The following is a 15,767-nucleotide window of genomic DNA, read 5'->3' on the forward strand; positions in this document are numbered from 1 at the left end:
TGATTTGTTTTAATATAGGTATCTAAAAATATGGATCTTTTTGACCTCACTTGTGTATTTGATTTTTTATGATTTTTTATACTAGGTCGCTGATTGCGGCATTAAATTTGTACATAAAGACTGGCCCCTGCCCCCCTAAAACCGTTCAGATCCAACAAAGCGCATATAATTTCGATTTTCTTAATAAGCTATTCTATTTTTAATTGGGAAGGAGAATTATATAACTGTTTACATTTTCTGTGTGATCAATTGCAAAACACAGCAGAACATAAACGGTAAACCGCGGACATCGCACTCGGGAATTCAGTAAGAAATATGCTACTTCAGTATCTTATTCAGAATTCACACACAGTACACCGTGGTCGCTAATACAGTTGAGCATAAAACAAAAGGAACATTTGATTGCTATTGAGCGAATAACGGATATATTTCATGTCGTTGGTGAAAAACTTGAGTATTTTCATCCACTCGATGAAATATATCCGTTATTCACTCATAGCAAACTACCTCTATAAAACTATTGACAGAACCAGGATACTTCTGTCCTAACACAAACAATAACTACTGGGGGGGGGGGCTTTATTTTTCTTGTTAAGATAATCGTATCATTAAATGGTATTCATCTTTCGTTGGTAATTTTTTTTTTTTAATTACCCAGTTTCTTCCACGTTGGATACAATTTTAAATTGGCAGGGTCGACGTAAAATGTTATATAACTGATCACTCATTCTGGTCATAGGAGTTTGCAAGGAGGAAACGTGTTATAGACTGTCATTATTTATGCTGGGTAGTGACCTGCCAATATAAATGTTGATTTAGCCCAACTACATTTAAAATGCAATCAGCAACCAAACAGAAAAAGATGCACACTAATATCCATAGAACTTTATGAGAAAATGACTGAATTTACGTCGAAACTTATTTTCCTATAATTCGTAGGTGTAGTTCATATTAAAGTCTTTCAAACATTACAGTGGTATTTATTTGTGAAAAAAAGTCAAAGCTATAAATTTCATGCAGATATTATAAATAATATTGGAGATCTCTGACCTCAAAATCTTTACCAGGATCAAATACCCCCGTCTTGTGAGCGTTGTACATTCAAGGACAGATGCAACTTACCTGTGCCGGTGAGACCTCCGGCTGCAGGCTCATTCTGGTCATCGCTTGTCTTCAACGTGAATTTGTTGATACCATACCCAAAACTACCATCCCTGATATCTAGACGAAATTGCACATATCACGTAAGAAAATATGACGTAAAGAAATATCACGTAAAGAAATATCACGTAAGGAAATGTCACGTAAGGAAATATTCAGAACCTTACTAAGTTTAAAGAACAATAACATTTTCTTCCAATAACAAAACATAAAACCTGTGCAACAGCAATGATTTGCCATCACAAATCCCAACGCTTTTTACTGCATATTCCAAAAAAGAAGCACCTACCAGTCTTCGGGTATGCACTATAAGACAGTGACCACAGAGGTTCTAATGCAAAATGCATCATATATTATATGATGCATCATTTTACTATGATGGCATGCTCAGAAAAAAAACTAGACCAAAAATGTCTGTAATCTGACCTTTTACCTCATTTTAGGGACACAGGGGTGGTAGCCAAGTGTGACTCCCCTCTTACGCATGGCTGCATGAAGTGCAACAAAGCTACAGAGTTTCATCATTTTGAATTAATGGATTATGAGGAGATACCATAACGAAAAGACTGATGGACGGACTGACTAATTGACTGGGGAACGGACGGACAGAGGATGGGATGGACCGACTGACTGATTGACTGGCGAACAAACGAACAGAGATGGGTGGGATGGACTGACTGACTGGCGAAATGACGGAATGAGGATGGTTTCACAAAATACTTCACAAAAAGGAATAATACTCATTAATTTGCAATACAACTTTATGAAAAAATATTAAATATACAGTTTACTAAACTATATCAATCACTTAGTCAATTTATATTATCATAGCCCAGTATAGAATACTTTATGAACCCTACCTTTTCACAGCTCTTTATGTCGTACAGGTCATTTTAATGTAAACACATCAAATGTACGTTGATCTCAGTTTTTGAAATGAACAAGAAAGGACGGTAAAAAGAGGGGTAACCATAGTCGCACATGATAATATTATTCTCGCATGCTAACTGTAGTTAGAGGTGTCACTGGAGTATGGGACTCCCATTTAATAAGGTCGAAGAATTATAGACCATTTTTGGGGCCATAGTGACGTATGTAAACGTATGGGTTTCGAACCATAATGACATTGTTTCTGAAATCATGGGTCAGTTACAGTCCGTGATAGTTTCGGAATTGTATTACTACTTTCTGTCACGTGCATGTTAGTGGCAGAACGTGGGGCTGAGGATTGTAGATGACCGGGTGTTGGTTTTTACACACGGTGTTGGGGACAGTACATATGGTGCACTGGTCATTCTTAAACACATATGTTTACATATAGCGTCACTGTGGCCAAAAATTGGACCATAATCCTTCGATCTTTTTAACAGGGAAATCCGTAAGGGGTCGAAGTGACTCGTATAACTACTCATGTTTACTATAGCCTGATAAGCAAATTCAGAGACTGCAAACAGACGAAATACCGTCTATGTATCTCACCTCTTTCAAGCTCGACCTTGACACTGCGGGCGACAGCTGAAGAGAGTTTTCCCCCTTGACTATCAGACAGTACCATCTGTACGTTTCCACTGGTTATCTTAGATACGAAGAGGGAGACACCTTGATACTCCCCCTAAGAAAGGGAATTTAAAATAAACACCGATATACGTGACGAATCATAATAACCAGTACAAAAGGCGGTTTTGTTAAGAGGTTTGGGAAATATTTAATAGGAACTAAAATAATATACAAGCCTTTATTACAAAACACTTTCGCTAGAGAAGTCTACAAAGAAAGATTTTCTGGGGAGAGTCTTTACATACTAACACCTTTTGTATTTCTCTATTATTATACCTTGTCATTATATTTAAATACATTTAATTACGTTGTTTTTTTTTTGTCCTTGTCTACTGCTTACAATTATCCCGGCTGGGATTAGTAACCATTGGAAGTGTTTTGAGTTATACTCAGCTTTGCCTAAACCCACTGTATTTTGAGACTTGAACACTCTAAAAACCCATTTTTGTATCTTGAAAAGAAAATTATTTATTCAGGATCTTGTTAAATAGATCCCTTGTTTCAAATTTAGGTACATTTACCGCCTAAAACTTAAAAAAATTTGTTAGTGTTAAAATATACATTGTGGTGTGAGACCTGCAAGCGGTGATAACACTTCACCAACCTACAATTAGAATGGAAGAAGAAACCATGCCGGCGAGATCCATACCAAGAGGGTCAAAATTGAAGCAATATTTTAACACATTTGTGGAACACAGAAGGCTTATAGTCTGTCACCCTGAAGGCTGTCAAACTTTGGACTTTGGCGACACACCCTCCATGCCTCGACAAGCTGAAGTCCTAATGGCTCTGAACACTATGGGTATATAGATAGGAAAGATTGATGCACTGCAAAATGGTGGGATAAATAAATTCGTAATTTATCCTAAACAGCAGACCCCCCTGATAGAGGCAGAATTCATCCAAATAAAAGAGATTCAAGTAAGAGTAACGAAGACACCGCCATTCATCAGGGAAATTGAGCCCAAGGCTACTGAAATACATGTGATAGGACTACCCATGGAAGTAGAAAACGCTGAACTGATCCAGAAAATTGAAAAGAAATTTGGGGCAAAAGTGATAACACATAAAATGGCAACTGTATGGGGGTTTGCCCCCATAAAGTCGGGGATTTGACTGATATACGTCAACAGAGAAGATGCGAAAAAGATACCACTCTTTTTCTATGTGCTGGGCTTCAAATTAAAGGCATGGTACAAAGGATGTGAGAATGACAGATTCTGCCCAATTTGCTATCAAAGGGGACATGGCCCCAGGGATTGTCAAGAAACAATAAGACCGGAATCAAACACTTGTGCAGGCAAAGTCGCCGCCAGAAACAGCAGCAACAACAGCATCAACAACAACAACAACAGCAGCAGCCAGCAGAACAAATACTAAACCTGATTAGACAGATAAGGGAGGAAAAGCAAACAGATTAGGAAACAATCCAATCCCTGCCGGAAATAGATTTAACAAATATAGAGGAAGGACCAAAAACTCCAGAATGGGAACAGATACTTAGCCCCAATAAAACAGGGAAGATTTTGACACCAGCAAAAGGGGGAGTGCAGACAAGAAATAGGTTCGAAGCCTTAGAAATAGAACCAATCCATGAAGAAGAAAAAAAGGAAACATCTGTACATCCGCTAACCTCGATGCCGTTACCGAGAAGAAACAGGTACAAAAGAAAGGCGGATTCGGTGTCTCCACTGGAGAAAACTACATCTCCCAGAAAAGAACCAATTCAACAACAAAAAGGCAAACCCAAGAAAATAAGAGAAGATGAAACAGATGACGAAGGCGAATCGGGAAATGAGAATGCTGAAGATGAAGATGAATCAGAAATGGAATCAGAAATCGGAATGGAAACGGAATATACGAGTCAAGAAGAAACAAGAGAAACAATAAAGACTGAAACCATACAAGAATCAAACACTACACTGCAGGATACAAACACCACAATAATGTCAGAAACCGAAACTACACCCAACTCTCCTGAGGAGGGTGGGGAGACCAGTGTCCCCATCTAATAAAATTAAACAAAACTAAACAAACTAAACAAACTAAACAAATCTTATAATCTAAAATTTTTAACATAGAAGGTATAACCATCAATGCGACACCCTGGGTAGAGACAGGAATGGAAGAAATGAACTTACAGCTCCTGTCTATAAATGTTAATGGAATAAATAAGGAAAAAATATTGAAAATTCCAAAAGATATAAAGTATGATATAACTTTTTTCAAGAAACACACAATGGTTTTAACAATGAAAATAAAGCACTATGCGAAAGTTACTTAAATGGTATTTTATTAACAAATGATTATAAAGGTAATGACATAAAAGGGGGGGGGGGTAGCAATTCTGAAACAAAATAAAAAAAGGTATTTTTTGGTAAAAGGTTAACGAAGAGGAAAATTTCAAAGGTAGGCTATTACACATAATCATCGAAAAAACACATTTTATAAACATATATATGCCAGCAAAAGGAGATTATAAAAAAAACTTCTTAGAAAAGTTAAAATATTTAGAAAAATATAATATGGAAAACGTCATTATGGGGGGGGGGATTTTAATTGGATAGGTGATAATATAGACAGGGAGGGGAAATTAACATCAAATGATTTAAGGATTAAACCAGAAATGGAAAATTTTATAAGAAAACATAAACTAGTAGATATTTACAGAAGATTTAACATTTTAAGGAAAGAATATACATATGAATACAAAATAAATAAAGGGAGTAGATTAGACAAATTTCTAGTTACAAATTTTGATGAGAAAATCTACAAAGAATCAGGGATATCAAATTTTAAAATTTCGGATCATAAGCTTATTTTTTTGACAGTAGAAATTAACAAAAAAAGATGGGGAAGGGGGAAATGGATGTTTAATAATTCAATTTTAAAAGATAATAATTTTATTAATGAAATTAAAAATGAAATAAAAAATTGTAAACAAAAAGAAAACATATAATTATAGAATGGGAAATTTTAAAAAAGAAATTTAAAGAAATAGCAATTAAATTCTCTAATATAAAAAGTAAGAAACTTAAATTAGAAAAGGAATCCATTATTTTCCAACTTCAACAAACAAATAATAGGGACATAGAAAACAATTTAAAAAAGAGACTAGACTATATATATATATATATATATATATATATATATATATATATATATATATATATATATATATATATATATATATATATATATATTGGTTTTACCCTAAGAAATAGAATATATATTTATAAAAATAATATACTCAGCAAACTTTTAGAAACACCTAGGAAATTTAAAGGGATAAAGGACTTAAATATAGAGACAAAAAAGGTTTTTGGGATATTGAGGAAAATCTAAGCTATAATTGGATACGGGAAGATATTACAGGGAGTATACCATGTAAGATAGAGAAAGAACATATGTATGTAAATTGGAAAAGAGCATGGGGGCACTGGTCTAAACTAGGATCCCTTAAAATATAAAGCCTCTGCTTCAAATACATGCATGATGCGTGGTTGACGGGAGAGGCTGCATTGAGACGGCACATGGTCAGAGTACCGCCGAAATGTCCACTGTGTAAAATAGGTCCATTTAATAAATATCATACTTTACTACAATGTACATCTACTAAAGGAAATAGAGAAAAAATTATAACTGAAATTAAAAAGAGCAATATATATAAACCACAGAATATCTTATACCTTGTTGGAAACTACAATAAAAACACCCTATATCAAATAACTAACTTTATAGTTTCAACCATTAAGGAATGTGGTCAGGTTATTATCATAGATAAAAAATGAGAATGTCCACCATGAGGAAAGTACAGATAAGGACGTCATGGGGCTACGTCACATGGCGCTACGCGAAGTGAACAGGCCCATGAAATAGTCTGGAAAGGAAACCCTCATGGACTAGACATTCAAATATAACACTTTAATTAGATTAACTTTATAGAATTTTTTGTTTTAATCCTATTAACAATAGTACAGTTTCCATACTGTGCAAAATACCCCGAAAGGGAAGACCATTTACAGGTAGATTTTTTTTGGCTTTTTGGCATAATATTCAAATAAAAGATGGACATGCTCGAGATGGGAGACATACACAAATAAAGAAAGTATAGACCCCATTTCGAGCATAGTCTCAATCTTATTTTATATGCAAGAGTGATAAATTTAGGTACACACACATAAACCATAAGGGTTTCAAATTAATATACAAAATAACACTCTTCGCCAAAATTGAAAATTTTAAATAAACAATCCCGATGTAAATATAAACACGGGATAAGATAAGGCAACTGGGTTTTCGATAAATTTGGCATAGCTGCTGTCCCAACAAGAAAACACAAAAATAGCAATCAGAACATATAGCATACACACATAGCAAACATGGGACGTAGGTGACCCTAGCAAGTTCGACAAAATAATAAGGAAGGAAATCCGAGAGGATAATAGAAATCACTCTCGGAGGAACAACCCTATAGACACACTAGGGAAACTTAGAAATACCCTACTCCAAATTTCGAAATAAAAAAAATCTTTTAAAATTAAAAAAAACAAAAACAAAAACAAAAAAAACCCAAAAAAAAAAACAGCACACGTTTGGGGGTAACAAATACATATAAACCTTTTATAAGATTTGGCTAAGATTGGGGAGGGGGGCATCTGTCTGGTGCCCCCCCCCAAAAAAAAAAAAACAAACAAACTGAAATTAAATTTATAAGCAACAAGTCTGGAGGTCAAACCAGAATCAATTGAATATGATGTTAGTCACCAGATGAAGCTGCACTCAAAAACATATGCAACTAGTCTCAAAGTTAAGGAGGAGTAAAATGCATGTGCATCTCCAATCGATGTCAAAATCGGACTCAAATTAATGTGTCCGAGGATATTCTGCTTGTCGTATCCAGTGATACTATCTTGAGAATGCATGTATGTATGTATATATATATATATATATATATATATATATATATATATATATATATATGCAACCTTTCCATCCAGAAAGTTTCTTTTTATCCCCGTCCTCAGTGTCTCAAGGTTGAAACCACTACCGTACGTTAGATTAAATATTCCACCTGAGAAATAGGTAAAAATACGTATTTAAAGACTAATTAGTAGTACAAAGCAAACTGCACTTTTATCTAAACATGAAATAGATCATCTTAAGAGACTATGTGAATGATTTTGACTTTTGTTTTTGTTTCTAAATGTATATGCAGTCCATCTTTAGTCAGCCAATTAACTTAAAGTGTTCGAAGAAGAAATACTTAGAAACAAAAGTCTTTGGTGCTAAATAAAAAATGTTTGAACATCATTAACAGTTTTTACAAGCTCGAAGAAAGCCGTTAAAAACACACAACACAGATATCATGACTAACAATATTTCAACCTTTAAAAACTCACTTAAAGAAATAATTTATGGACCTGAATGAAAATGTACGCTGACTTTTATCTGCCGTTATTTCGACATATACAGATAGTATGGAGAGAATGTAAATCGACCTTATATTGCGTTGTTTATGATACATTAATTTTTACCGTCTCTATCAATATGAATTTGGGTTTGAATAAATAAATAAATAAATAAATAAATAAATAAATAAATAAATAAATCATGACGTTGAAACATTATTCAAGAACCCATGAATCTTGTAGACGGACTTAGTTTTAAAGTCGCTGCAGAGGATGACGACATCATACATTTTCATGATAGAAACTTTAATATTTGTTCGAACATAGTATCATATACTTTAAGAGCGCTTGTCACAATGTAGGGTATATTCGTTAGGTCTGCAAATTGTGATTGGCTTTAACTTACCGCACATGTCACAGCATGCTCCTGCAGGACGAAACGCTATTGTACACCTTGGTCTGGCACATCGGGGAGATTGGAGGGCACAAATGGCGTCCAATAGCTGAATAATACATGGAAAATTTTAATTAATATCAAGGGTGTATGGTAGTTTAAAAAAAAAACAACCCAAAACTCTAAACATTGATCAAAACAAAACCGATTGACAGAAGATAAGTTGGTTTGTTGGTTCGTTGGTTGGCTGGGGTTTAATGGAACATGAGAACATGAAAGACTATTCAGTGCTGTAATATCGAACGTGCAACGCACAGATCACATTTAGGGCGGCACCCACTATGTAAGTGGTTATAAGGATATTCCAAAGGTCAGGGCTAGGGGTTCAATAGCTGTCTGAAATCAGGCTCTTTTTTTATTTAACCCAAATTTAGACAGCGGATGAATTTTCAGTGTCCAATTTTTGAATGAGTAGAATGAGAGTGGGAGATTTAGACCGGGATTACTGACATGGGTTAACGTCTTCTATACCCTGTAAATTTACCAAATGTTTACCCTCGCGTCACACGCTAGAGAGTGCGGTGTGATAATGTTTTTAGGATAATATATACAATTATATATCGAACGAACGATTTTGCAATGGTTTTACATGGGCTGCGCCTTTGCTTTGTGTCACCAGTGGTTTTCGTTTCTTTTATCCGAAAGACTGTTACACAGACAAGTGTTTCTTTGTCAAATATCATCTGAGGTTCTTATTCAACGACGATGGCTCAGTACAACTGACAGGGAATCCTACTGTGGTGAGTTTGCTAGTGACTTCCAATCTATCATTGTCTTTTTCCTATAAAGTACTTAATGTTTAAAAAATAAAATATAAGTTATAATTAGAAAGTATGTTACATAATAACCTGGACAAAATATCAGGGAATCCACGTAAATTATAGGGGAATTCCAACAACCTAGACCCAGACCTAAGAATGCCAACAACAACCCGGCTGCTAAATTCATTAACTATCTGCTTCTGTGGAAGACATTATCAAATCATCACCTGCGCGTCGTGTTTCTGCATTTTCGCGTCCGGAGATTTTAATAGGCATTTCGTATACGTTTTAAGAGGAAATTTTAAGTGATAGTGTTCAGCCAATAAGCTTCAGCGGGGTTGCGCTTGAGGAAGTTTTGCTTCCTGAGAGTGCATCAATGGTTTGACAAGATGTCCCCATATTGGGTCGTTCATCTGAGTTTGGAACGATAGTGTTGAATGATGTAGCGGTCGTCCATAAGTGCTGCAGCTCCGTTTTAATTAATATCAACTTTAAGTGCCGGTGCAGGCCAGTATGAGTCAGAATATACTAGATGTCGAGGCGTTATCACGTATAGTTCCGAACACGTTCCATGTCCGGTCGTTAGATCCACTTTGATGATGGCAGCTTTCAGCGTTCCCCAGATCATTACCGCAAGTTCGTAACACCGTACAGACACATCGGAAATGCTTGATTAACCTTGTCATCGTGATTAAATCAAAAATTTTCAATGGACGTGTTTCCATAGTCATTTTCACTAAAGCCAATGTTAACTTCGTGATTATTATTTTAATTGCACTGTTTAATTACAACAACTACAGCAATTATGGGTTTTCCACAGGCGCGTTACTGACCCGAATTCGACGACCCGCGTCTTCAACAACATTTTATCACAGCTAATCAAAACAATGCGGGAAACATGCGCATGCAATTGCATAACGACCACTGACTGTCTGAATAGGTCCAGGTGTTTCGATATAAAATAATAAATCGGGCATAACGCAGTGAAGTTATGTTAGGAAATAATCAGACAAGTGTCAACATTTGGTCTCGGCCTATGAAAGACCATCGCTGGGAATATGCATGTGTGACAAGATTGTTTGTAAAATCAAGCAAAATTTCTTTGGAGGGATCCTAATAACCGTTTAACCACAAAAATACTTCAGACACTCATAACATGTCTAAAAAATGTGTTCACTTACAGTCCACACGTCCCCGAGCTTTAGTTCGGAACGCTATCATAACATGTCTTGTTGCTTTGACATCTTGCTGGGTAGTTATTTACCGTAATAACTGCTGAACATTACCTACATACGAGTCAGTGGTGAGCGTAGGAAAAGACAGCTGTGGTATACCTCCAAGACATAAAAAACAACAAACGTGTTTCTGTAGCCACTGACGTATTATCACAAGCATGCACAATACCAATTTCAATAACATAACTTTTTCAGCTGCACTACCATGATGCTAAATTGCATCACTGCTGTCACCCTTTCGGTATAATGTGACAGTGTGTTCGGCTCAGAAAATAGCTTCGCGAAGATCTCTGCAAAACCCGAATATATGACTGAGAGGAATTGCACACGAAAACGATAATAAACGTCTGTGAAGTTGTCTCAGACATTTGTACAGATCCAAGCTTGTAATTAGGGTTGTCGTTTAATATACCGGCGACGATACCAATATGTCTGCTATTTATACCATCATGTTGCAGGTCCACAATAATATTATGTTCCAGTTTACACGGGAGGATATACCGAGACGTATCTTGCATTTGTAATTATATTAAACCTTTGAATTCGGGATCTTTCGCCTGGTACGGATAATATTGAAAATCTATTTTGTTCCGATCAATGAGATCAGGCACATACACGTCAAACACAGTGTCGGGTACTTCTTTGATTGTAGCCGTTGTTTTTATTTATACATTATTGGTTTCGTCTAATACCTTTTATGGTTTCGCAACTTACGGCCAGACCTCGTCCACAACCGTAATTATCTACCCATTGCCACTATAATTAGACGTTGTTTGACATCTTTATTGGCGATTTTCTAACCGTCGTGGGCATTGTTGCTGTTGATGGAAGTACTTGCTTTGGTTCAGCCACCTTTGACGGTGCTTCAGTTACTAATCATCCATCAAAATCGATTGAAGCGCTTGCTAAACCAGATTTTCAACTGATCCTTAGCAATGCTTTTGATGCTATCAAATACTGATATTGCAACTTCTTAAGCGATCCATGCAGTGTTGTATGTCCTCTAACCGTAGCTTCGCTAAGTTCACTGTCCCATGTCTGATCAATCAAGGATTTGTTCTGTTCCAATCATCGATGTGATGGTTTTCGCGACTTTCTGCACTTTTTCTGCGGTGTCAGGGGTCATGGCGAAGAATCTCTGTTGCTGGTGTAATCAGCGGTGCAAACGTTTCTTCAACGCCAGCTGTGAGCCTTTTCCTTGATGTCTGTCGCGACTGTAACAGATCTTTGCCACGTTTGCGTGCACCGATGAAATAGCTACGAAGATTTGGTTGTTCGCACGTAGCATTGCTGAGTTGGTCAGCACCCTCTGATATGGCATCGCCGGTGGATTTCATATAATATATGTAAATAATGCTTGCTAAATTGCTTTGTCAGACGCTTGCCTCTAGACTCATACGATATTATCTCCCGGTGGCGAGAACGCTCTGAAGCCCAGTAGTCAAGTAAGTAGTGAGAAACAATATGGGTCCTGGGAGACCTCTACAAACATATATTGAATCGCATTCCACAAGCATTGTGCAGCACAATAAGTTCGATGAATATCTGTGAGACCATGCGCGTCAATACCACTAAATATCGTCATCATACTGTAGTAGTGCCTGCTCATTTCAAGTAAGTATGCGATTCGTTTTATCATATGTATCACGTCTGTGTTTTCCTGCTGATTTCAGGCTGATATCGGGAAAATATTCTCGAAGGGTTGTATTGATGTTCAGCGATTACATTGTGGTACACAGCAACATTATTCGCTCTCGGTTCCAGGTTTTCAACGACGGAGTTTTGATCGACTCTGGTAAAGAAAATCAATAGCAAAACCTTTGCATCTCAAGAACCACGCAAGCATTTCCTTAAATTCCTTAACTACATCATATCACAGCTGATAATCAGCGAATAGTATATATTCGTGCAACCAATTTCACGGTAGCTATCACAATATGAGATTCCAGGATCCAATTTGGCCATGGATCATTGCCATATATGACTTTGGAAACGCGCCACCGTGATCTGAGTACTGCTTTCCCAGATATGTCAATGATGGTGGAAGCATCCTTGACTTTTCTCTTTTGTGATGCCTTGTTGAATATTACTTGGTGTATAACTCAGTCATCCCTTCATAGTGTGTATGTGTGATGCCGCATGAAAACTCGTATAGAAATTCAATTCGAGTTCACACACATAATGGTCGTGCTGAGATCGGTGGAACTTGTGTCCGATATAAAGCAAAGAAGTTTACGTTCGTGAAACCTTCCAGGTTTAAGCAAATCTCGGCAATAATATCTCTATCACGTTAGCGAAGCTACCTGAAAGATCATGTGGCAAATACCTTTTGAAAAGCATATCCCCAGATACAATTATTGCGGGCGTGGAACATGACTGGATTGCAACAATCGACCGAAGCTGGAAGAGACACCTATTAAATGTGCCGATGCTGCATGCTACCGACTTGATCTAGCGTAAGAAGCATCAAGTGATATCCGTGCGTGTACTGGTGACGATGATTTGAATGCTATCGGGGGATGGGGGTATGTCGTGGACAGTATAGCTAGGTGAACCAAAGATGACATGAAGACCAAGATTCTCACTGGAGGCGTACAAAGTCTAACTGGATGTAAAGGTGTAATCTAGCAAACAAACAGACAAGGATAAGAAACTGGCCGCGAAAATCATAGCCTCCTAGAGGACTTGACTTTGTCCGCGATATACTGCCGTCCGCGCAGGTATTAAGAGGGCGAAGCTGCCGTTGGATAGTTAGCAAGAGCAGCAAAAGTGACTCACAATGTTGCTCGAAAATGGTTCGTCAAACAAGCATTATAGCAAATCTACCGACCCGCGGCCAGAAAAGATTTGCCATGGATGGTTTGATGATAGAAACCCAATGAAGTTCAGCAGGCTTATTATTTGTAACTCGGACATGATCAGAAACGTGTACGTGGCCTCGGTCATGGCCGTATATACAAGCACGTGTTAACGGTAGAAGATGTCGCCAGCAGATACAAGGAAACACTGCCACTGACGACTAAAGAATCAACAAGTGCCTCAGACACATGTAAACGTATATATACATGTCCACCGCTAACATGGCCACGGCTGTTGAGGGTTGATCCGGGAAAAGAATTTTTCGGAGCCGCTGATGCGTTGTAAATGAAACATAAGGTGATGGTTCGTCTTGGACATGTCTGCATGCATCGCGGTCAGGCTATTGTGGAACGACTCAGTCACACCCTTGCGGAATGAATAGCAGTATGCGCATGAACTGTTAATGACTCATATCCGGAATGCTAACAATCTAGAGCGGTCTTGAGTTCAGAGTGCTAGCACTTAAAATCAATCTCACAGGTGAGTGGTACGGCTTCGTTCAGACTAATCAACGTTTAATAGTGAAATCACACGTATGATAGAGTAAAAGCCCTCTGAAGCGATTTGAAAATGGACTGTAACTGTTTCCCACAAAACAGTTTTACAACTATCACATTAAGCCCGACTCAGAAAAATTTGATCTGGTAAATGTATGCAGGGGAACGTTAGAAAACAGACCTCGTAGCCGACTCGATATGGTCTATTGATATATTTAAAATCTCACACAGACTTGATGTGCCAGGTAATTCAGTACGTTACCATCTTGCTCCCGCTAGCTAATGAATGCGAGACCATCCCGTGTAGCAACCACCGAGCAGATCATTTTTGCGAGAGGAACTGCAAATAATCTTTCAAGATAGGTGAATACTTCCAAGATTGTGTCTGAAATAGCATGTTCACAATCGCGTGGTGCCTATACATAGTGATTCTATCGGGTAATATCCACTGCTTTGAATCCAGCGCGGACAAATTCACACAGAAGCTATGGTATGTGGTTTTTCGCGACCGGATCAGATTTGTTGCATGCGAATTCGCGCTAATTGTGCAAACATTGCACGCACTTATTAAGCCGGAGATCTTGTACGACCACAACAATGGGAACTTATTTTGCATTCTAGATTATTGTCCACTCTGCGGTACAACCACGATTGCGTACACTTTTAGTTTAAGCTCTATGTATGTCTCGATTGGCTGGCCCGAAAACGTATCATTGAATTTACCTACCAAAATTCTGTTTACACTAATTTTTAGAGGGTGTCCCTTCGGGTACTCGCTGATGTTGAATTCATTGGCGAGTTTATCCGATGCCATAGTCGAATGCATAAAAACTAAATCGACGTGTGTATGTGAAGCATATTGACACGATCCCAGTATAATGGTTATCTTTTCGTAGGAAAACTTATACTTAGGAGCTTTCGACAGGTCCAGCTTGTCGACTTCATTTTTACTGTGGACAGTTATGAGTCCGCCGTAAAATAGCGTGCATGACTACAATTCCAGATCCAATTCGCCGTAATGTCTTGCAGCTTAAGAAACATCTCAACTAAGACTTGGTCAGAATAGATCATAGGTGGCTCAGTCGCTCCATCACATCTGACAACAATGAAGGAAGAAACAAGTGGGATTTGTTTATCAACTTGTGTTATATTTGCCTGAACCACTCGGGTGGCATTGAGAACGTGCAAACACACTGAACGCGTAGATGATACACATGAGGTTCATATTTCTTTACACCTCTGTAAAATTCAAAACATTTTGCTAGGTGCTGGCAAGATTGTACTCTCCGGCTTTTTAATGGTTCCACTGCAGTGTATATCATGGTCGTGAAGCTACTGTTGGGTGCTAAATATATGCAGGCATCGTCGGCACGAAAATTAATGTATCGGTAAGCAACCGGTTCATTCTTTTTTATCCACATGTAATCGTGTCGTGAATCTAAGCCATTCATGTCACTTCCAAATGGCAGATCAAACTAGGTCCGCCCATATGATGTTTTGCTTTGTACAGGTGGTGATAGTTTAAACGCATAAAATAACATTGTTCCAAGAGTCCAAGTTAACAGCGATATCAGGGTTGAGTTCTTCAATCTCTTTGAGTAACGTCTTGGTTACCTGTACAGGAAATTCTATATTGCCAAAATTTATTTCGATTGTCGTTGTGTTCTATCACTCGTAGCAGAATATAAATTTGGAGTATTAATACCGTCTGAACTGTGGAACAGTAAGTTTGGGGAGGTACCTTTGTGAAAGCAATCGCATTTATCAAAAGTCTATCAAGACCCCGGGTTGATGAATTTCCCACGACTCGAGAATCGATGCAAAGCCTTTGC

At 37.6% G+C, this 15,767-nt stretch overlaps 1 protein-coding gene across 2 annotated transcripts in view; it reads right to left on the reverse strand.

The window, feature by feature from the left end:
- Positions 1 to 15,767, reverse strand: part of LOC149804490 (protein amnionless-like) — a 72,257-nt gene that overhangs the window by 23,997 nt on the left and 32,493 nt on the right. For both annotated transcript variants that reach the window (XM_089940705.1, XM_089940706.1), the window contains 4 exons: positions 8,536 to 8,632; positions 7,707 to 7,792; positions 2,641 to 2,773; positions 1,123 to 1,221 (listed from right to left, as the gene is read on the reverse strand). In XM_089940705.1, coding sequence (XP_089796831.1) covers positions 1,123 to 1,221; positions 2,641 to 2,773; positions 7,707 to 7,792; positions 8,536 to 8,632 — 415 coding nt within the window. The remainder of the gene's footprint in view (positions 1 to 1,122; positions 1,222 to 2,640; positions 2,774 to 7,706; positions 7,793 to 8,535; positions 8,633 to 15,767) is intronic.

The sequence above is a fragment of the Sinohyriopsis cumingii genome, chromosome 2 (genome assembly GCF_028554795.1).
Source record: "Sinohyriopsis cumingii isolate HCF-2022 chromosome 2, ASM2855479v2, whole genome shotgun sequence".
Classification (NCBI taxonomy): domain Eukaryota; kingdom Metazoa; phylum Mollusca; class Bivalvia; order Unionida; family Unionidae; genus Sinohyriopsis; species Sinohyriopsis cumingii.